Source organism: Phyllobates terribilis, unplaced genomic scaffold (assembly GCF_046119375.1).
Source record: "Phyllobates terribilis strain yellow unplaced genomic scaffold, ASM4611937v1 Scaffold_8__6_contigs__length_399053987, whole genome shotgun sequence".
NCBI classification, from domain to species: Eukaryota; Metazoa; Chordata; class Amphibia; order Anura; family Dendrobatidae; genus Phyllobates; species Phyllobates terribilis.
The window spans coordinates 251,754,591-251,777,286 of record NW_027362768.1 but is presented as its reverse complement, the minus strand read 5'-3'; the positions used below and the strand labels follow the sequence as shown (position 1 = coordinate 251,777,286).

General features: G+C 44.0%; 1 protein-coding gene across 1 annotated transcript in view; it reads right to left on the bottom strand.

Moving 5' to 3' along the window:
- Positions 1-22,696, bottom strand: part of ST13 (ST13 Hsp70 interacting protein) — a 113,610-nt gene that overhangs the window by 8,661 nt on the left and 82,253 nt on the right. The window contains exons 9-10 of the mRNA XM_073644163.1: positions 18,530-18,646; positions 10,523-10,571 (exon numbers count right to left, since the gene is read on the bottom strand). Of these exons, the coding sequence (XP_073500264.1) occupies positions 10,523-10,571; positions 18,530-18,646 (166 nt within the window). The remainder of the gene's footprint in view (positions 1-10,522; positions 10,572-18,529; positions 18,647-22,696) is intronic.

Sequence of the window (22,696 nt, the reverse complement as noted above, 5' to 3'; positions counted from 1 at the left end):
ACAGCAGAGTCTCAGCGTCTCCCATGTGAGGTGCCTACAGCAGAGTCTCAGCGTCTCCCATGTGAGGTGCCTACAGCAGAGTCTCAGCGTCTCCCATGTGAGGTGCCTACAGCAGAGTCTCAGCGTCTCCCATGTGAGGTGCCTACAGCAGAGTCTCAGCGTCTCCCATGTGAGGTGCCTACAGCAGAGTCTCAGCGTCTCCCATGTGAGGTGCCTACAGCAGAGTCTCAGCGTCTCCCATGTGAGGTGCCTACAGCAGAGTCTCAGCGTCTCCCATGTGAGGTGCCTACAGCAGAGTCTCAGCGTCTCCCATGTGAGGTGCCTACAGCAGAGTCTCAGCGTCTCCCATGTGAGGTGCCTACAGCAGAGTCTCAGCGTCTCCCATGTGAGGTGCCTACAGCAGAGTCTCAGCGTCTCCCATGTGAGGTGCCTACAGCAGAGTCTCAGCGTCTCCCATGTGAGGTGCCTACAGCAGAGTCTCAGCGTCTCCCATGTGAGGTGCCTACAGCAGAGTCTCAGCGTCTCCCATGTGAGGTGCCTACAGCAGAGTCTCAGCGTCTCCCATGTGAGGTGCCTACAGCAGAGTCTCAGCGTCTCCCATGTGAGGTGCCTACAGCAGAGTCTCAGCGTCTCCCATGTGAGGTGCCTACAGCAGAGTCTCAGCGTCTCCCATGTGAGGTGCCTACAGCAGAGTCTCAGCGTCTCCCATGTGAGGTGCCTACAGCAGAGTCTCAGCGTCTCCCATGTGAGGTGCCTACAGCAGAGTCTCAGCGTCTCCCATGTGAGGTGCCTACAGCAGAGTCTCAGCGTCTCCCATGTGAGGTGCCTACAGCAGAGTCTCAGCGTCTCCCATGTGAGGTGCCTACAGCAGAGTCTCAGCGTCTCCCATGTGAGGTGCCTACAGCAGAGTCTCAGCGTCTCCCATGTGAGGTGCCTACAGCAGAGTCTCAGCGTCTCCCATGTGAGGTGCCTACAGCAGAGTCTCAGCGTCTCCCATGTGAGGTGCCTACAGCAGAGTCTCAGCGTCTCCCATGTGAGGTGCCTACAGCAGAGTCTCAGCGTCTCCCATGTGAGGTGCCTACAGCAGAGTCTCAGCGTCTCCCATGTGAGGTGCCTACAGCAGAGTCTCAGCGTCTCCCATGTGAGGTGCCTACAGCAGAGTCTCAGCGTCTCCCATGTGAGGTGCCTACAGCAGAGTCTCAGCGTCTCCCATGTGAGGTGCCTACAGCAGAGTCTCAGCGTCTCCCATGTGAGGTGCCTACAGCAGAGTCTCAGCGTCTCCCATGTGAGGTGCCTACAGCAGAGTCTCAGCGTCTCCCATGTGAGGTGCCTACAGCAGAGTCTCAGCGTCTCCCATGTGAGGTGCCTACAGCAGAGTCTCAGCGTCTCCCATGTGAGGTGCCTACAGCAGAGTCTCAGCGTCTCCCATGTGAGGTGCCTACAGCAGAGTCTCAGCGTCTCCCATGTGAGGTGCCTACAGCAGAGTCTCAGCGTCTCCCATGTGAGGTGCCTACAGCAGAGTCTCAGCGTCTCCCATGTGAGGTGCCTACAGCAGAGTCTCAGCGTCTCCCATGTGAGGTGCCTACAGCAGAGTCTCAGCGTCTCCCATGTGAGGTGCCTACAGCAGAGTCTCAGCGTCTCCCATGTGAGGTGCCTACAGCAGAGTCTCAGCGTCTCCCATGTGAGGTGCCTACAGCAGAGTCTCAGCGTCTCCCATGTGAGGTGCCTACAGCAGAGTCTCAGCGTCTCCCATGTGAGGTGCCTACAGCAGAGTCTCAGCGTCTCCCATGTGAGGTGCCTACAGCAGAGTCTCAGCGTCTCCCATGTGAGGTGCCTACAGCAGAGTCTCAGCGTCTCCCATGTGAGGTGCCTACAGCAGAGTCTCAGCGTCTCCCATGTGAGGTGCCTACAGCAGAGTCTCAGCGTCTCCCATGTGAGGTGCCTACAGCAGAGTCTCAGCGTCTCCCATGTGAGGTGCCTACAGCAGAGTCTCAGCGTCTCCCATGTGAGGTGCCTACAGCAGAGTCTCAGCGTCTCCCATGTGAGGTGTATACAGCACTTTGAGACTCCTGTATACATCACATAAGATACACAGTGTATCATACGTGATGTATAAGGGAGTCTTGGTCTTCTACGTAGTATATACAGCATAATATAGAATATAAAGGTTGACCAGTGTATATAGTATGGTGCAGTATGTAAAGTGATATTTATTTTACTCCGATAATTTGTAAATGTGTGAGGATATTTCGATTAAGTTTTTTTTAACCACTTATCTTCAATTCAGGAATATATTGTTGGGCTGTAATATTTTACAACACGTACATAGAATAATGTATTATATATGCACAACTAGGTGTTGACAAAAGAAAATGTTAGTCTTTGGAATGGTAATAATTGCATTAGATCTATATACAAAGTTTCATAAAACATAATAAAACAGCATCACATATACAGTGGCATATAAAAGTTTGGACACCCCTGATCAAAATTCTTGTTATTGTTAACAAGTAAGCAAGTTGAACATGAAATTATTTCTAAAGGGGCTAAATTTAAAGATGACACATTTCCTTACATTTCCTTTGTATTTTAGGCAAAAAAAAAATATATATATTTTTTTCATTTTAACCCCTTACCGACATGCGCCATATTTATACGGCTCTGCGAGAGCTGCGTTACCACAAAGAGCAGTATATATACAGCACCTTGATCGCGCAGTCTCACGCTGAAGGCCGCCGTGATCGAGTGAGGATGTCATCTCTATGTGAGAGCTGACACCATGCAGCAACGCCCAAAATCGATGCTAGCACCGATTGCGGGCATTTAACCCATGTGATGCTGCTGTCAATCGTGACAACGACATCGCAGAGGGATAAAAAAAAATAGATATAAATGTGGTACCGCTGTAAACGTACTGACCCAAAGAATAAAGCTGCCTTATCACTTTTACCACATGCGGAACGGCATAAAAAAACAAAACAAAAACCAATTCCTGAATTACTGTTTTTGTTCATTCTGTCTCCCAAAAATCGGAATAGAAAGTGATCAAAAAGGTGTAATTTGCCCGAAAATGGTACCAATAAACACGTCAACTTGTCCCGCAAAAAACAAGCCCTCACACAGCTATAATTTTTCCATAGATATCAAAATAGTCATCAAAAGATGGCGAAGCAAAAACGGATTTTTACAATAAAGAGCGTTTTCTAGTGTGTGACAGCTGGCAAACATAGAAACCCGAAAAAAATCTGGCATCACTGTAATCGCAGACCCAAAGAATAAAGTTGCCTAATCACTTATACCGCACAAGAAACTGCGTAAAAAAAAATCCAATTCTCCACCTGCTGTTGATTTGTTCATGCTGCCTCTAAAAGATCACAGTAAGGCTCGGCGCACATTTATCCTGTGTGCTGAGTGCTTACACAGAGGTTTCTCTGTAAAGCTCTGAAATACATGATTCAAACGGAACCCCCGGCGGAAGATTCCCTATAATGAGGCAGATGGAGACACTATGGAAGAAGTCTGGCCTGTGGTTCGGCGGTGTCCGTTTTTTTATATGTGTGCATAAAAGCGCCGTCGGCACAGTTTTGTGCACTTCTGAAAAGAAGCACACAGCTGAACAGAGGCCAGATGTAGTACAGAGTAACGCTGCTGGTTCATTATAGTGAATGAATCCCTCGGGGTTTCATCAGAATCACGTCACTCGGAGATTTAGATGGAAACCCCGATAAAAATGCTCAGCATAGAGCACAGGATAAATGTGATCCAAAATGTTATGTAAACTGATCCCAATAAAAAGTTTCAAATCAATCCATAAAAATCCCCACTCAGATCAGTCATCTGTTAACGGAAATACAAGTTCTTCTCACTAAATTAGAATTACATCTAAAAGTTAATTTATTTCAATTCTTCAATACAAAAAGTGAAACTCATTATGTAGAGTCATTACAAACAGTGATCTACTTCATATGTTTATTTCTGTTAATGTTGATGATTATGGCTTACAGCCAATGAAAACACAAAAGTCATTAGCTCAGTAAATTAGAATACCTTATAACAGCTTGAATTTTTTTTTTAAAATCTGAAATGTTGGCCTACTGAAATGTATGTTCAGTAAATGCACTCAATACTTGGTCAGGGCTCCTTTTGCATCAATTACTGCATCAATGTGGTGTGGCATGGAGGCGATCAGCCTGTGGCACTGCTGAGGTGTTATGGAAGCCCAGGTTGCTTTGATAGCAGCCTTCAGCTCGTCTGCATTGTTGGGTCTGGTGTCTCATCTTCCTCTTGACAATACCAAACAAACTCGCCTGACAAAAGGTCAGGCGAGTTTGTTGGCCAATCAAGTACAGTGATACTGTTGTTTTTAAACCAGGTATTGATACTTTTGGCAGTGTGGACAGGTGCCAAGTCCTGCTGGAGAATGCAATTTCCATCTCCAAAAAGCTTGTCGGCAGAGGGAAGCACGAAATACTCTAAAATTTCCTGGTAGATGACTGCGCTGACTTTGGTCTTGATAATACACAGTGGACCTACACCAGCAGATGACATGGCTCCCCAAACCATCACTGATTGTGGAAACTTCACACTAGACCTCAAACAGCTTGGATTGTGGCCTCTCCACTCTTCCTCCAGACCCTGGGACCTTGATTTCCAAATGAAATGCAAAATTTAGTTTAATCTGAAAACACCACCTTGGACCAGTGAGCAACAGTCCAGGTCTTTTTTTCCTTGGCCCAGGTAAGACGCTTCTGGCGTTGTTTATTGGGCATGAGTGGCTTGACAATAATAATAATAATAATCTTTATTTATATAGCGTCAACATATTCTACAGCGCTTTACAATTCAGAGGTTCATATACACAACAGTCATAAGTAAAATAGCTAAAGATCAAACAAAAATTAAAGCAAAAGTAATGACGACCTTGCCCGTAAGAGTTTGCAATCTACAATGAGGTGGGGGTGACACAAAGTACAGGAACTTATTTACAATGATGGTCCAGCCATCTTGAGAGGATGAGGGATAAATAAAGGCTTCATGAGCTCATCACCAGCCAGTAATTGTGGTGATTTTAGGTGCGGTGGAGTCTTATGTTTGGAGAAATAATGAATGTGCTATAAAAATATAAAAGGAATTTGATAGGCCACCCTAAACCGATGTGTTTTTAGGGAGTGCCTAAAACTGTAAGTTGTGGTTAGTCTTAATTTCTTGGGGTAGAGCATTCCAAAGAATAGGTGCAGCTAGGGAGAAGTCTTGGAGCCGAGAGAGGGAGGTATGGATTAGTGCAGATGTTAGTTGAAAGTCGCTTGCAGAGCGTAGAGAACGGGTAGGCCGATAAGCAGAAATGAGGGAGGAGATGTAGGGGGGGTGCCGCACTGTGGAGAGCTTTGTGGGTGAGAACAAGCAATTTAAATTGGATCCTATAAATGTATGGGCAGGGTTTTTGTGGTTTCCAAGGTGAGAAAGGGGTGGATTCTAGAGCTGTTCTTCAGGTGCAAGCGACAAGAGCGGGCAAGAGATTGTATATGGAAGGTGAAGGAAAGATTGGTATCAAACAACGCTCAGACTGCACGCCTGCAGTCTCGGCGTTACTGTGGTACCACACATGGAGAGGGAGATGTCAGATTTAGGGAGGTGAGTAGATGGCGGGAGCAGAAGGTCAGTTTTGGAAAGGTCGAGTTTCAGATATAGAGTGGACATTATGTTGGAAACTGCGGCCAAACAGTCACTGGTGTTCTGTAGTACAGTGGGGGTAAGGTCAGGGGATGAGGTGTATAGTTGTGTGTCATTAGCATAAAGATGGTACTGAAAGCCAGATTTGCTGATGGTCTGTCCAATTGGGGCCAAGGACTGAACCCTGAGGAACCCCAATAGTGAGAGGAAGGGGGTTGGGGGGGAGAAGTGGAGCCAGCGAACGATGCACTGAAAGAGAGGTCAAATAGGTAGGAGGAGAACCAGGAGAGAGCAATGTCCTTTATGCCGATTGAGCGGCGCATAGAGTAGGAGGTGGTGGTCAAAGGTGTCGAAAGCTGCTGAGAGGTCAAGAAGAATGAGCACAGAGTGGTCACCATTACGTTTTGCTGTCAGAAGGTCATTGGTTACTTTGATGAGTGCAGTTTCTGCAGAATGTAGGGGGTGGAAGCCAGACTGTAATGGGTCTAGAAGAGAGTGAATGGAGAGGTAACGGGTAAAGCGGGAGTAGACCATGCATGCCAAGCGTTTAGAGATGAAGGGGAGATTGGTCTGTAGCTGTTTGTGCAGGAAGGGTCAAGAGAGCGCTTTTTTAATAATGTGGTAATGGAGTGTTTGAAGGAGGAGGGGGAAGATACCAGAAGAGAGGGAGAGGTTGAAGATTTTAGTTAGGTGAGTAGTGACCACTTAAGAGAGACTGGAGTAGATGTGAGGGAATGGGGTCAGTGGTGCATGTAGTGGGATGAGAAGAAGAAAGGAGTCTGGAGACTACTTCTGTGACTGAGTCAAATTTGGAGAGTGATCCAGAGGAGATGTGGGGAGGTTTGGGAGTCACGGCACTTGGTGGCTGGGAGCTGATTTCCTGATGGATGTTCTCTATTTTCTCTGTGAAGTAGGAGGCCAAGTCCTCAGCACAAATGTCCGTGATAGGGGCCTGCGCTTTAGGACTGAGGAGGGAGTGAAAGGTGTCAAAGAGTTTTTTTGGGTTGTTACGATAGTGAGGAGATCAGGGTGGTGAAGTAGGACTGTTTGGCAAGAAGGGCTGCATTATAGGTTTTTAACAAATTTATAGTGGATAAAGTCTTCTCGTGTGCGAGTTTTCCTCCATAGGTGTACGGCACTTCTAGAGCATCGCTGGAGAAATCAGGTTTGCGGTGTGAGCCAGGGCTGTTTAACTCTGTGTTTAGAGGTTCGGAGGGTGAGGGACACTACTTGGTCCAGGGTGCTTCTGAGAGTGTCATTGTAGTGATTTACAGCCAGATCAGGACAGGAAAAAGAGGAGATTGGGGACAGTGATGGATGAAGGGATTCTGTAAGCGTATGAGGGTTAATGGCTTGTAGATTTCTGAATGTGTGATAGGTAGGAGTGTGCTGGGGTGGGTGAGGATTTGTGAGAGTGAACGAGAGAGGGGATTGAACAAAGCCGGACAAAGACCAGATCAAGGGTGTTTTCGTCTGTGTCTCTGAGGTTGAAAGCTGTGAAAGGCCAAGAGAAGTGGTTAAAGATAGAAGCTGGGATGCGGATGGGGAGGCGGGGCTGTTTATGGGGATGTTGAAGTCTCCCAGGATAAGGGTTGGTAAATCTGAGGACATGAAGTGAGGCAGCCAGACAGAAAAATGGTCAAGGAACTGGGTGGGTGAGCCTCGGGGACGGTATACGACAGTTACTCTGAGGGAGAAGGGATGGAAGAGCCGGATAGTGTGGACCTCAAAAGAAGGGAATGAGAGTGATGGAACTGGGGAGGGGGATGACCTGGAAGGTGAATTGTGGGGACAAGAGTAAGCCGACTACACAAGTCTGTTCGCAGGTCTCAGGGAATGGGAAACATGCAAGCCGCCATGAGAAATAGCGGAATGGGAGACAGTGTCAGAATCCTGAATCCAGGTTTCAGTGAGGGCCAGCAGATTGAGAGAGTTGGTCAGAAAGTAGTTGTGCAGGAAAGGAAGCTTGTTGCATACAGACCGTGGATTCCACAGTGCACAATTGAAGGAGGGAAATGAAGGAGTACATCTTGACACAAGGAATGCGACACTTGTAGCCCATGTCCTGGATATGTCTGTTTGTGGCAACTCTTGAAGCAATGACTCCAGCAGCAGTCCACTCCTTGTGAATCTCTGTCAAATTTTTGAATGGCTTTTTCTTAATCCTTTCAAGGCTGCGGTTATCCCGGTTGCTTGTGCACCTTTTTCTACCAAACTTTTTCCTTCCACTCAACTTTCCATTAATATGCATGGATACAGCACTCTGAACAGCCAACTTCTTTAGCAATGACCTTTTGTGGCTTACCCTCCTTGTGGAGTGTGTCAATGACTGCCTTCTGGACATCTGTCAAGTCAGTAGTCTTCCCCATGATTGTAGAGCCTACTGAAACAGACTAAGGACCTTTTTAAACGCTTGGGAAGCCTTTGCAGGTGTTTTTTGTTAATTATTCTAATTTACTGAGCTAATGACTTTTGTGTTTTCATTGGCTGTAAGCCATAATAATCAACATTAACAGAAATACACACTTGAAATAGATCACTCTGTTTGTAATGACTATATAATATATGAGTTTCACTTTTTGAATTGAAGAACTGAAATTATCTTTTTGATGATACTCTGATTTAGTGAGAAGCACTTGTATAGGGGACTTGCACGTTACTGGTAGCACAAAGGCTCTGGAAAAGCGCTATGGCTCCTCGCCCAAAGAAATCCAGTAAATTCTGAGCTCCAAAATCCAAATGCCCCTCTTCCTTCTTTGCCCAGTGTGCCTAAACCACACTTAGCGTCTACATGTTTGGCATTTCTGTAGCGATGAAAGCCCGCCTAATTTACGTGTGCTCTGGAAGCGCGAGCTGGGCATAATGTACTGGTCACTACGTCAGTTTGCAATTTTCAGCAACATCCACTGCTGCTTGTTTCTGGAGAACACCCATGGAGTCAAAATCATCACTACACATGTAGATAAATTCCCAGAGGGGTAGAATTTACAAAATGGGTTCACTTGAGGGGGTTCTGCTCTTCTAGCACATAGGGGCTCTGTATATGCAGTCCGCAAACTATTCTATTAAAATCTGTGCACCAGGAGGCAAAAAGCTCTCCATCCCTCCCCATATAGCTAAGCAGTGCTGCACAACCACATATGGGGTATTTCTACATCAAGCAGAAATTGTGGGATAAATTTTGGTCACATTTTACCCATTTCCCAGTGTAAAAATGAAAAAATTAAATTTTTACCACAAAAATTTTGTTTTAACTGTCAAAATTATCACTGCACCCTTATATGAATTCATTGAGAGGTGTAGTTTGTAAAATGGGGTCACTTATGGAGGGGGGGGGGGGGGGGAGTTCGGCTGATCTGACACTTCAGGGTCTCTACCAATGTAACATGGCAACCTCATACCAGTCAACAAAATCTGAACTCCAATATGCCTCAAAAGTAGTTTACGAACACATATGGGGCAGCTACGTACTCAGCAGAAATTGCACAACAAATTTTGTTACTCTTGTGAAAATGCAAAATTTGGGGCTAAAAAAAAAAAAAAAAATTTTGTGGGAAAAATGTGATTTTTTTTTATTTCACGGCTCAACATTATAAACTTCTGTGAAGCATCTGAGTGTTCAAGGTGCTCACTACACATCTATACAAGTTCCCTGAGGGGTCTAGTTTCCAGAATGGTGTCACTTGTGGGGGGGTTTCCACTGTTTAGGCACATCAGGGGCTCTCCAAACGTGACATGGCGTCTACTAATTATGGCAGCAAATTTTACATGTGGTCAATCCTCAAAAAGTGGGTGTACAAAAAAACCCCCCCTCAAAACGTGATAAATGTATTTATCAATAAAAGTTTAAAGATATATTAAATGGAATAGGTCAGCAGGATTTCATCCTGCCAACTATTTATATGCACATGTAGTAACTCTTTCAAAAGACCAAAAGACAAGTCCTGCAATGACTTGTCCGCGATGAAGTGCTATGAAAAAGAGGCTGTAGATCTTAAGTCTGTCACTCCAGCTCTATTCTCCCACCCAGCACCGCCTCCTGCTTGACTAACTGCTCATTTGTCACCACAGTAAAAAGACTGTTAGCCAAGCAGGAGATGGCACTGGGCAGAGATTGAGCTGGAGTGACAGACTTCAGATCTACACTCTCATTGGCATATCAATTCAGTTCAGAGGAACAGACTGGCCATGCAAAGGTATTGCTGGACTTGTCTTTGAAAGAGCTATATACGCATATAAATAGTTTGTGTAATCCTACTTTAAATCCCTTTAAATGTTTAGTAACCACCGCAATATCTGACTAAAAAATCTTAATATATTAAAGCAGCAAACTTTATGAAAACTAAAATTTGTGCCAGTCTCAAAACTTTTGGCCACAACTATCTCAGTATCTGCAGTATCTATATTATTCTTAAAAATTAGGGGGCATGGCCTTTAAGGGGCGCAGCAAACTTCTAAAAATGTTGGAGAATACGTGGATTTTGGACTGGATGTGCAGAAAAAAAATGAATAGTAAACGACATCTGCCTGTAACAGCTAGCTCAAAAAAACACTTAAATACCACCGTCAATCGCCGACAGCAGCATTTAAATGGCGCAATTGCCGATGCAAATGTGAACAGCCATACATTGGGACCCCATCATGTGATTTTAGGAGTTGATGGGTGGTCATAGCAGCTGTATTTGTATTGATCTGTAAAATCATGGTGCCAAAAATATTTTCCACAATATTAACATGGTAACAACAAAACCCAAAACACTATGGGAAATTGCAGTTATTTATTTTTTGTGTGGGAGGAAACTGGAGTCATGATTTTATTGATGCTAAATGTAATAAAGACCAATTAACATACCTGGGAAACCACCAAACTGTGCTCCAGCTTGACGCCTTTCTTCTTCTTCCTGATAACATAGAAGGTGAAAAATGTACATTTATATTTTTATACAGAAAAAAAAAAGCATAAGATGTCAGACACATGGTGTGGTCAATTATATGCATAGATGTGGAGGGGTGTGGGGGGGGAGCCAGGGACAGGTTGTCTACTTAAAAACTGCCTAAAGTATCTGTGATAAATATTGCAGATACAATTCCATGTCAATCATTTATATACTATTTGGACTGTCATTTAGAAAAAAAAAAAACACAAACAAAAAGCACTTCTCTCACCAGCACTGACAGGAAACCGAGCTCAGCAGGGGGGGCCCAGACTCAAAGACAGTGAGTGACAGATCTCACACCTTGATGAGCTCAAAGCAGGACAAAGGTTTGCTTGCAATATAGAGTCCTTCTGTAGCAGAACATTCCAGAAACATAATTCCATAAGGGAGTTATGCAGATACTATACGTCCTAGCCGTACATAGTGTATATTTCCGAGACCCCCAGACCGGACCGCACACCTTCCAGTGTCTCGATCCGTTCTGACCTCACAGGGTGGTGAGATACATAGAATAGAAAACAAATAGCTAGTAGGAAACAGATAGTACAGCTGTGTTTAGTCTCCACGCATAGCAGGGGCCCGGATGGATCCGATGACACCAGAACACCTCCCTAGGACCGTCCATTAAGGAGTTATGACCCATTTGAAGTTTTTAAGTTATCTGCCAGAGGCACAGGGAGGGGATTCTGGTTCAGACCAGGGGGCAGGAGGGGAGTTACCCAAGGGAGCTACAAGCTAAAGTAAGGCCATGTGGTGCTCTTTGTCTGATGCATGCGGTCCACTTTGAACAGGGGGGCTCATGTCGAGTAACGTGCTGTGAAAGATGGCCTGGAAACTCAGGCCCCCATGAGGCCCAGCACACACATGGTTGGACCACACACCAGTAATTGACATGATCCATCTGCTTCTATTTTTTGTCCTACCACTATTGTATTTGGATATCGGACCTTTACATATGTATAAACCTTATGTATATAGTGTGTTGTCTAGTGTGCCCTTAAGGTGATTAAAAAAAATTAGCCTTGGGCTGCTCTTTTATCTTGATCCACGAATCCCCACGTCCGTTTCTCTGTTTAACTTCTCAGGCTACCCGGCCTGGTTTCTGGCCCAATATAATTCCCGTTAACGGACCAGGCTTATATCAAACAAAAACTGGTGGCAGTTCTACCAGGTTGATAAGGTTCCGTTTCACTGGGGCTAGTGAAAGCCCCTTTCAGGGGTGTGAACGAGTGTGGTGCCAAGTCAGTGACTACTTGGGCCACATCCTCTCACACTCAGTGCCTCCCTGGGCCCGTGTGGACAGGGGGTGTCTGTGTAAAACTAACAATCTGACCTTGCATGTCCCCGAGGGGTGTGGAACGTCACGTTGGTGCAAAGTGCGGATTCGTATCACGTAATCCGAATAGTGACGTCAGGCGGTGTGGTGAGGTGCGGATTCATCACAGTATCTAAAAGCCATCAGTTTTTTGATAGGTGAGGGTGTGAGTATTAGCACCTACCCACTGCAATCAGCTGTCTGCATAGGGTTCAGGCTGATTCACATTTGCCTGTACCATATTTTTACAACAGATATTCAAGATATTGTAGGCATTAAAAGATATCATTCACTTTAATGAGCACCATACTGATATCGACACCCACTGATCTAATACGGATGACTTATCCTGAGGATAAGACAAGACATCTATTTTTTTTTTAAAGGCTGGATAACTCATTCAACCAATGACCATGTATAAATAGGTATCCCAATATCTACACTTTTGATTGGATAACTGGTTGTCATTGTTTACCGTAGATAATAGTATATATTACAAATATACATTGGAACATTTTTAAAAAAAGTTTCAGTTTACACCCAGGCAACATGTACTTTGTATTGCAATATACCTGTATTACATATACATATGTATAATATACATATATTACACATGGCATATATACGTATGTATACATAAAAAACTGTACCCAGGCGCTCAAGCAACTTGACATACATGTACAATGGTGTGAGGTCATAGGCCCAAGAAAAGTGTCCACAATCCACAGATGTATAATGACAGTCAGCTGTGTAGTATTATAGCAAAAAAAAAGGAAAAAAAACACCAAAATCTTTTGTACATATTAAGAGTTTGCAATTGTACCCATTTAATAAGAGGAGACAATATGGTTGTAAAAAGAAGTCACTTTGCAATTAATCCCTTATTAAGAACCCTCTCCATTCTCAAGAATGAAGAGATTTTAAATTCTTGAATGTATAGTTCGTTGCCAATGTTACCTGCCACCTCAGAGACGGCCAGCACCCTAACCAAAGAGTGCGCACTAGAAAGCTGTTGCACTTCTCCCAGGAGTGCAGGAGGATGGGGAACGGGGCACTGCTGAAGATAGGAATATGGGAATTGTTCAATGGCTATAAGCATCAAAACAGTAGACCCTTAACTGTTGGCAGTGATTGGATGTCAGATGTGTTGTCAACAGGTACAAGTTGCGTCAAAATGTTACAGGTACACTTACACATTTAGGGTGTACAAAGGAAGTTGTATCCCTCAGATTGTCCATACGAGCATATATAAAAGATCGTTCTGTGTCTAATAAACCCGGTAATAGAGAGCCACCATCTCAGCTTTGACAATTATTACACAAGTATACCCCTCTCGAGGCTGCTCCATTCCAAGAGGAAAATGTTCCATCAAGGAAGAATCGGATTTCTTTTTTTTTCCTTTTCTTACTTACTGCTAAGGATGGATTCACACATCCGTGTTTCATAGTCTGATGCTCAAACTGGCAGCGAGTTTCCTCACCTGAACAACATCCTGTATGCCCATGAGGCTGTCAAGTTTCAGTCAGGAGACCTGCTGACAATCTGAGCATCGCAGTCTGTACTTGAAACACAGAACACAGATCTGGTCTCCAGCCAAAAAGCCTTTTTATGTACCATCCATTCTATGACACAGGACTTGTGACTGGTCCCACTAGGTCAGATATACTCCTCCTGCAGCCACTGAGCTAAACCATTTTGTTAGCAGTAGGAGAAGTAATTACATAATGCGAACAAACATTATAATGATCAGTAACCGAAAAAGTACCCAAGGAATAAGGAACCTCTCTTAACGATCAGTCACAACAGTAAAAAAACAATTCCAAGGGTGGGTGCTTTGTCCTCCAGTGAATGGCACAAGAGAACGCTTTTAAGTGGAAGTAACTAAAAGCCAATTTTCTCATCCATGCCATTGAGTTACATAGGAACTTGGGAAGACTCAAAGCAGTCTCTACAGGTGGGACAAAAACAGAGAAAGATGGCCAAGTTTAGCACACCATTGTCTTCAAAACTCTTGTGTTCTACAGCAGCAGATGCAAAGTGTGCACACACTGTAAAATTTAGCAAAATTGTGAAGGAACAACCACGTGGACACATTGCATACTGGTAAGGCAGAGGCTTTGTGAATTAAAAGCCTACAATACCCCACTGGTTGAGTAGGGTAGGCTATCACAAAGAAAGGTGGTACTTTACCCTGTAAATTTAGGCCTCATTTATGACCGAAAGCAACTGGCAATGGTGGCTTGCAATCCTGCTAGACACTGCTTGGGACCTTCATGAATAATATAAAGCATGTGTGTCAAATTCCGGGCCCACGAGTTTGACACGTATGCTTTATATTATTCATGAAGGTCCCCAGCAGTGTCTAGCAGGATTGCAAGCCACCATTGCCAGTTGCTTTCGGTCATAAATGAGGCCTAAAGTTTACAGGGTAAAGTACCACCTTTCTTTGTGATATCTTGCCTGCAGGGTGATTATATTTGGTCCCCCACGACACCAGAACCGTCACCCCAATGTGGGGCCCATTATTCAGCATGGAGGACTGTGTGGGGCCCATTATTCCGCATGGAGGACTGTGTGGGGCCAATTATTTCGCATGGAGGACTGTGTGGGGCCAATTATTCCGCATGGAGGACTGTGTGGGGCCAATTATTCCGCATGGAGGACTGTGTGGGGCCCATTATTCCGCATGGAGGACTGTGTGGGGCCCATTATTCCGCATGGAGGACTGTGTGGGGCCCATTATTCCGCATGGAGGACTGTGTGGGGCCCATTATTCCGCATAGAGGACTGTGTGGGGCCCATTATTCCGCATAGAGGACTGTGTGGGGCCCATTATTCCGCATGGAGGACTGTGTGGGGCCCATTATTCCGCATGGAGGACTGTGTGGGGCCCATTATTCCGCATGGAGGACTGTGTTGTGCCATCATTCTGTATGGAGGACTGTGTGGTGCCATCATACTGTATGGAGGACTGTGTGGGGCCATCATACTGTATGGAGGACTGTGTGGGGCCATCATACTGTATGGAGGACTGTGTGGGGCCATCATACTGTAAGGAGGACTGTGTGGGGCCATCATTCTGTATTGAGAACTGTGTGAGGCCCATTATACTATACGGAGGACTTTGTGGGGCCCATTATACTGTATACTGGTTGGCCTACAACTTTGTCCAAGTTTTTCATTTTGGCCCTCTATGTGTTTAAATTTGACATCTCTGATATAAAAGGGAATCAAACCTCTAGAAAAGGCTTAAAAGAAAGGTAAAATGTGCAATGAGTGGACAACTTCCAAATTATTAATGAACTTTTCCCTAGGATGGAAAGCAAACTGGCAAGATAGAATGGGGGAAAAAAAAAGACCCTTTCAAAGAGTATTCGGTAGAGAACTACCATATCCTGGTGAAAAACTGATAAAGGAGGGTTAGAAGACGATGATAATTCTGAAACTCATCTGATAAAAGAATTGTCCACTAAAAAGACAAGTTTCTAGTAGAAGAGGTGTAAAAAGATTCTGTTCAAAAGGAGGTTACTGCAATACTTCAAGACCAAGCTTGAGGTCCCTTGGTGATGGGGGGCCAATGAGGAGCAGCATAAGCCACACCACGTTAGAAGCAGGGCTGCTTCTACCATGAGGCGAGATAAACATGATGATCTGAGGGGTCTCTCAGGGAGCCACATTTCGACATCCTCTCGCAGTAGGATTCGGCAGTTTTTCCAGAAGCAGTTGTTAAAGGGCACCTGCTAGGTCCCTCATGCCTCCTCAACCCACCAGCATTAGACAATTTGCTGCTAAATACCCTGCCTAACCAGCCTTCTATAGTGTTTAACACCTAGACCCATGTTTAAAAAAATAAAAGGCTTTGTAAACTTTGCATTAAATATGCTAATTAGGCCTTTGACTAATCAATGGGGCGCTGTTTTCCCCAGAGTATTGTGCCCTCACAGTAGGTTATTACTCCTCTGTGGACATGACAACATGATCTGCAAGAGTCTATATCGCCATCTCTCTGCAAAACTCAAACATGTGCGCAGCTTTCTTAACCACATCATTGCTCCTCAGAATACGGGTGCGCGCTTCACGGCTTTAGAGGCGCCCTGCAGAGAGTTGGCGGTAACGCAGACTCTTGCAAATCATGTTATGCCCACAGAGGCGTGATCACATTCAGTGACGGCCAATTAATGTGGGGAAAAACAATTGCCCCACTGACTAGTCAAAGGCCTAATTAGCATATTAAACACAAAGTTTAGAAAGCCTTTTTAAAACATGGGTCTAGGTGTTAAATACTATATAGGGATGGTTAGGAAGGCTATTTAGCAACAAATAGTCTAATGCTGTTGGGTAGAAGGGCATGGTGGACCTCTCAGGTTCCCTTTAAACTGATTGGAAAACCAGTAGTACTCCAGTTCATTTTCTGTGCTCAATTGTACTTGTGTTGTTCAGATGCAAATATAATTGAGAAAATGATAGCACTGTAGGAGCGGAGGCAAAGTGCAGTCGTGCAATGACATCACCTCATCACGCTGCTGACATCACTGATGAGCTGCAGAGGAAGGGAAGATGGAGGGAATGCTGAAGATACCAAGGACTTATTGAAGAAGAAATTTATTGATTCAAAAATAGGGCAGATATGCAGTAGCCAGCCGTGGCCACTTTACAGTTGAGTAAGAGGTGCAGTGCAGCTCTGCAGCACAGCACATTCAGCCGACGCCAGCACCAGGTACAGCCGGTAGGCGGGGGTTCTGTATGTTGCACCCCGCCGATCAGATATTCATGACCTGTCCTAAGGACAGACCATCAATGCAAAAGTCCTGAACAATCCCTTTAATTCCAAGGCCAATAAGAGTAGCAAACAAAAATGGACCTCCCATCCTGTCAAATACCTTCCTGGCATCTCAGATTACGGATTTGGTTTTGCTCGTTACATCTAGAGAATCAATTCTTGGGAGTGTCGGAGCATTGAAAGGATGTTCTGGACCTTGTGAAGCAGGTCTACGGCATTCATATACTGCCAAACTCATTTTCATGTGACTTGGGCCTTCAGGAGGGGACTAATCCGGAGTTGCCAAAGAATCTGGGTGTATCACGTATAATATATCAAGCTAGGAAACGGTTAGCTCATCACTGGCTAGACACTGCCCCCACATCTATTGGAGAACTTGGGGGGGGGGAGGGTGGGGGGTATGTGCTGGGTCTTCGCTCTCCGGGGATACTCCAGGATAGCGGGTTGGTCCAGTTCGTACTCCTTAAAGCTTAGTTTAATTTAAATGGACCTGGTTCTTTTGAATTGTAAAATCGGATGGCTCTTCTAGTCCTCCAGTTAGATAAAATTCTTGCAATATGATGAAAGGTAGGGGGTTAATCTAAAGAAAATGGATATTGAGGTGAAACCTTTTATTACAAAGATATGTTGAGATTTGTAAAAGGCAAAAGTACATTCTGCAAATTCTATTATATTTTTGATGTTCACCTGTTTTGTTACATTAATAAAATGTTGTTTGTCTATGTAAAAGGAAAATGTTTAATAAAATGAACGAGATTTAAAAAAAATAAAATAAAAATAATAATAATAAAAAAAAATAAAATCAATCAATAATTCTATGAGGATTATCTGGAGGAACATAAAACCCGCTTGGTCCTAACACACCAGGTCTGGAAGTAGAGAGCTCCGTATTGTTGCCAAGATCTTCATGAAGATCTTAAGACAGTAATTAAAAATAGGGAGTATACATTGTATTTTCACTCTATATCATTTACAATACAGCCTTCTGAGGGAATTCATTCCATTCCTTCACACAAAGTCATTCAAAAGCTTAAATGGGATTTGTCATTAGGAAATGGCCCACTGTATAATACATCTTTTTATTTATATAGCGCCAACTTATTCCGCAGCGCTTTACAATTCAGACAATTTACAGACATTATGGGAACTGTCCCATTGGGGCTCACAATCTGCATTCCCTATCAGTATGTATTTGGAGTGTGGGAGGAAACCCACGCAAACACTAGGAGAACATACAAACTCCTTGCAGATGTGTCCTTGGTGGGATTTGATTCCAGGACCCCAGCGCTGCAAGGCTGCACTGCTAACCACTGATCCACAGTGCTGCCCCATAATCAAGGTTTTATGTTAAATATTTAAAAATAATTGATTTTTTTAGTTCCCCATGTCGTTATCAACAGTTTAAAAAAAATCCTGCAGTTTTTACTTTGGCCATCACGTCTTAACATAGGCTAACACTTACAATTTATCATGCGTCATCTCAATATCACAGACAGGATTACAATGAAAGTTAACATCATTCACAATAGGTGACAGTAATCTTCCCATCCCTACAAAATGGCTTTTCTGCTGGGCACAAAGCATGCCAACGACACGAACTAGTACCAGTCAACGAACATCTCCCAGTATAATTTCCTAATGCACACGGAGCTGCTGTAATGTATATCCCTGAATGATGTTAACAGCAGCTCAGACAAAGACAGGCCTCATGAGAGTGTATAGAAAAAAACTAAAAATTTGGAAACAAAGCTATTTTGCAATTTTTGTTTTTTATTAGAAACAGTTGGTGGTGGATTCCCTTTAATACACTATAAAATTATCACTCACCCTCTGTGCCTTTTCATGCTCCTCTTTGGCTTTTCTCAGCCGCTCCTTGCGCTCATCAATTTCCTTTTCTTGACGCTTACGTTCATATTTTCGCTTATGTTCTACAATCTTCTGAGCCTAAGTGAACAGTTTTGTGCATCAATTACACTGGTATAAAGACATCAGCACTGCTCAAGACGGACACAAATGAAATATTTATCTGCTGTCCATTGACAGAACAAGATATAGGAGCCAGACGCATATGAAGAACCCACCGATTGACACAGAATAGGACAATCTAACTTGTATGGAGATGCTTTGACTTTGCTCTCGAGTGAAAAATCAATGATCAGTCATCGCAGATTTTATCATGCCAAATCGTTGGTCATTTCTGGCGCAGTCAGACTGCCGTATAAATCAGACAGAGATCAGACCGCAATGCTTGGACTGGCCGGCAGCTCTCCCCACGCGAGAGTGACAGCAACGTAGAAATATATGAAACTGTCACGCTCAGGTCAGGAGAGGCACGGCCAGTCCATACATTGTGGTCCGATCTCTGTCAAGATTTATACGGTCGTCTGACTGCGCCCTTAAAGTAAGGAAATAACATTTCAAACTAGTGGATTTAGCCACTTCATCTGTGCCCACGGCTAACAGCAGAAAATAATTATGCAATTAAGACACACACAGGTTGTACTGAAGAGTGTCAAACACATATGAAAGAAATTGGAACCAGGTATCACAGACGTTCGTACAATGGGCAGGGAACTTACATTACAGCACTGAAATAAAAAAAAAAAGCTGGAGTGGTGACTTAAAAAGGGTTGTTCAGGCTCGGGTACAAAGTCTGCAGTCACTATGACTGCAGAGCTGTGAATTCTCACTCCGCGCACTGTGTGTTGTGAGAATTATCTGGTGCTGGAAGTCATTTGACCACAAGTATTTGATTTGCATACTTCCAGTCAAATTCTGACTAGGTGTGTCCAGCCTCGCTAAATATACTTGCACTGATTGAGGCAGAGCACGTCTAGTTGGCACATGACCGCATGCATGCAAATCGCACACTTGCGGTCATATGCCTGCTGTTCCTAGAGCCAAGGAACCCTCTCAGCACGCAGCGCGCGCACTATGACGATTCACAAGTCTGCAGTCACAGAGTGACTGTAGACTTGTAGCCTAACAACCCCTTTAAGTGTTCCATGTAGCACATATGTATTCTGATCTATCAAGGTAACAATTTACAATTGTATTCTAACATCACAATAAACTACAAGCGATATATTTCAGTTATCAATATCAAGGTTCTGTGAACTAAAATTTTAAATCTAGCTCTTAGTATCTATAATTTTCTCCTGTATGTAAAAATTTGAAAAAGGAAAAAAGATCACCAGAAAAAAGGAAAATATGTTAAAAGCAAAGTTAGGAAAAAAACTGTCACCAGTTTTTGACTCTCTGCACAAAAGCCACTAGCTTTAGCTGCACCTGTGCTGCATCCCACAAACGTGTATCATCTACTCACTCCCCTGTAAACCCCCAAAAATAATATTTTAATTGCTTCAGCACTGTATGTAAACAAGGATGGACCGGTCCTATGGGTGTCATCATTGCGGCGTCTGTGCCTCCGTTCTACTACTAATCGCCATCTTCCGATACATCCTGCATCATCCAAGTAGTGAAACGAGATCTCCACACTAGAGCATTGATATTTTATGCTCTGCCACAGTATGGTAGAGCAAAGTGCACCTGCGTGGCAATTGCACAGGAGAGAGAGCTCTTTTCACTATGTGGATGACACAGGAGGTGAGAGATCTCACAAAGACTTAAAAAAAAGATGACTGCATGGATCAAGGACCAAGAGGAAGTCTTAAAGTTATGGAGTCAGATGAGCAACCACTTGGATAGAAGTAAGAGCCAAGTGCCAGAATCAATCTATGCTAAAAAAGTTAAAAATGGTACATGGTGGGGGTGGGGGGAAAGAAAAAAACCCAAGGAAAAGGAAGTGGTCACTCTTTGGAGTAGTGGACAAAAAACCTCTTGGTACCATCATGAATATGAGGTGTGGAAAGGATTTCTGTCGAAAAGCACAATTGTGAAGGCTATATTATAAAAACAAGATCACAGCACTGTGCTTTTTATCAGTGATGTCAAATTTTGTAACTATAAAAAGCTGCTCGAGAACTAAACTTTGAGAACTGTTCATCCCTGGGAGGCTGATATCAGATGAAAGAGAAATCTCTTTTGGTCCACTTAAATTCTCAACAGAAGAGGTAAAAAGAAATAATGTACAGTAGGATGAACTAATTTGTCAGTATGAAAGCCAAATGTTGGATATAAATTGAAGGATAACTGCTGCAGGAGTAGGATAGGATGAGATGTCAAGGTCAGAGTAAAGAAGGAGCCTCAAAGTTTGGGCTTGAAGATGACAAACACCAAGTGAGAGATGATGAGGTAGAGTGAGCGTACAGGTCCTTTGACGCCAGAAACCATTAGAGACCGTGTAAGACAAACCAGCATGCTCATCTCTGCTCAGCAAATTGCCTCTTGAGAGATTAAGAGGACTGAAACTCTATGGCGCTACCTGTTGGAAGCAGCAATTCTTCAAGTCACTATTGACCATTTAAAGAGCCTTGTAATAGTACTTCGGATAAAAGCCAAATCAGATCTCAATTTGCAGACAAAATGTTTTGGAGTATTGCCCCTCGTCAGTGCAAAGTATGAGAACTGATTTGGCTAGGTGAGAGGTATAATTGGTCAAGGAGGTTGAGCTTGATGGACTGGTTTCTTTTTTTTCAACCCAAGTGACTGACAAGACTAGTGATTTCGGTGTGGTCTCCCACAGTGACTTTCATGTGCATAAGCACACCAACTAACATTGAGCAGCATGCTGTTAAAGTGTCGTCCGTTGCACAAATGGACAACACACTGACAATGCTTTTCTGAACATAGCCCTACAGATGTTAAAAAGAAGGCTTCTCAAATTTAGGGCTGGAGTACAGCGGTAGTCATTACTGTGGCAGATGAACAGGCAGAGTGAGTGAAGGACGAAAGGGGCTTTGTAAAAGCACGCTCATCTCTGATCTGACATACAGCATAAAGGATTGGCGGTCGGAGTCACAAAATACTCAGGGCTAGAAGCCCAGCACTCAACTAGTTGGGCCTGGGCAGGAAATTTTGGAATTAAATTGCTTGAGCATACGATCCTGCCCTTTTAAAGCAAGGTGTGAACTAAGGGGAGGTTCAAGTCAAAGGGTTTCAGGGGATGCTGCACTTCCACTTGACTGAAGGGGACTACAAGGATTAAAGTTTCCCAAAGTATGCAGAAGTAAATGGTATGTAAAGCCGAAGAAGGGAGGATCAAGAAAAGAACAAAACTACCCTGGAGTATTCGGGTGAGTGGCACTGGTGGAAACGGCTGAAACGTTAGAAAGACTGGAAGGGATGGCTGCAAAAAGTGCTCGCAATTCTCTGCTAGAAAAGCAGTCCCTTCCTTGGAAATTAAAAAGCCCTTTACTCCAGTTTTTGGATTCACTGTATATACTCACTTCCACCTCTGGTTGACAGGTCATAGGGAAGTAGGGGCTATTCTGTGCCCCCCTTTTCTTTTTGGAGGTAGGGCAGCCAACATATTTTTTTAGGTTACACAGTTCTCCCTTCTCATAATGTGGTTCTACCCAAATTCACAATAGGAAAAAGTAATAAAAAGAAGAAAAAAAAATACCTTCCAGTCAGGTAAATGACCTCCTATAGCTTTGTTCCTGAAGAGGTGGTGAAGCTGGTAGGAAGAACTGTGTCTGCGTCCTAGTGGTAGCAGCTAGGTCCTATTCATGAAACGGTATTCTGGTGTAAAAAGTTTTGCAAAATCGCATAATTTTGGGACAACTCAAGGCTATGCTAATATTTTGCGACTTCTGGAGCTCTCACCATTTTTGCCCAGCTTCTACAAAGTGGGAGGAGCTAGGGCTGGAAGGGGGCGTGGCGACAGCTGCTTATCAAATTCATGAAGAGAGGCAGCATTCACTACCCCACAAATATTACTCCAGCAGGGACTGTAGTAAGATTTGCAGTGAGGCGCGCACACAGAGGTGCATGCCACTTGTCCAACACTCCTGAATCATGAAGCCGCTTCATGATTCCGGAACGTCTGACTCCAGCACATCTCTTCAAGACTGGTGTGAACAATGCCAGTCC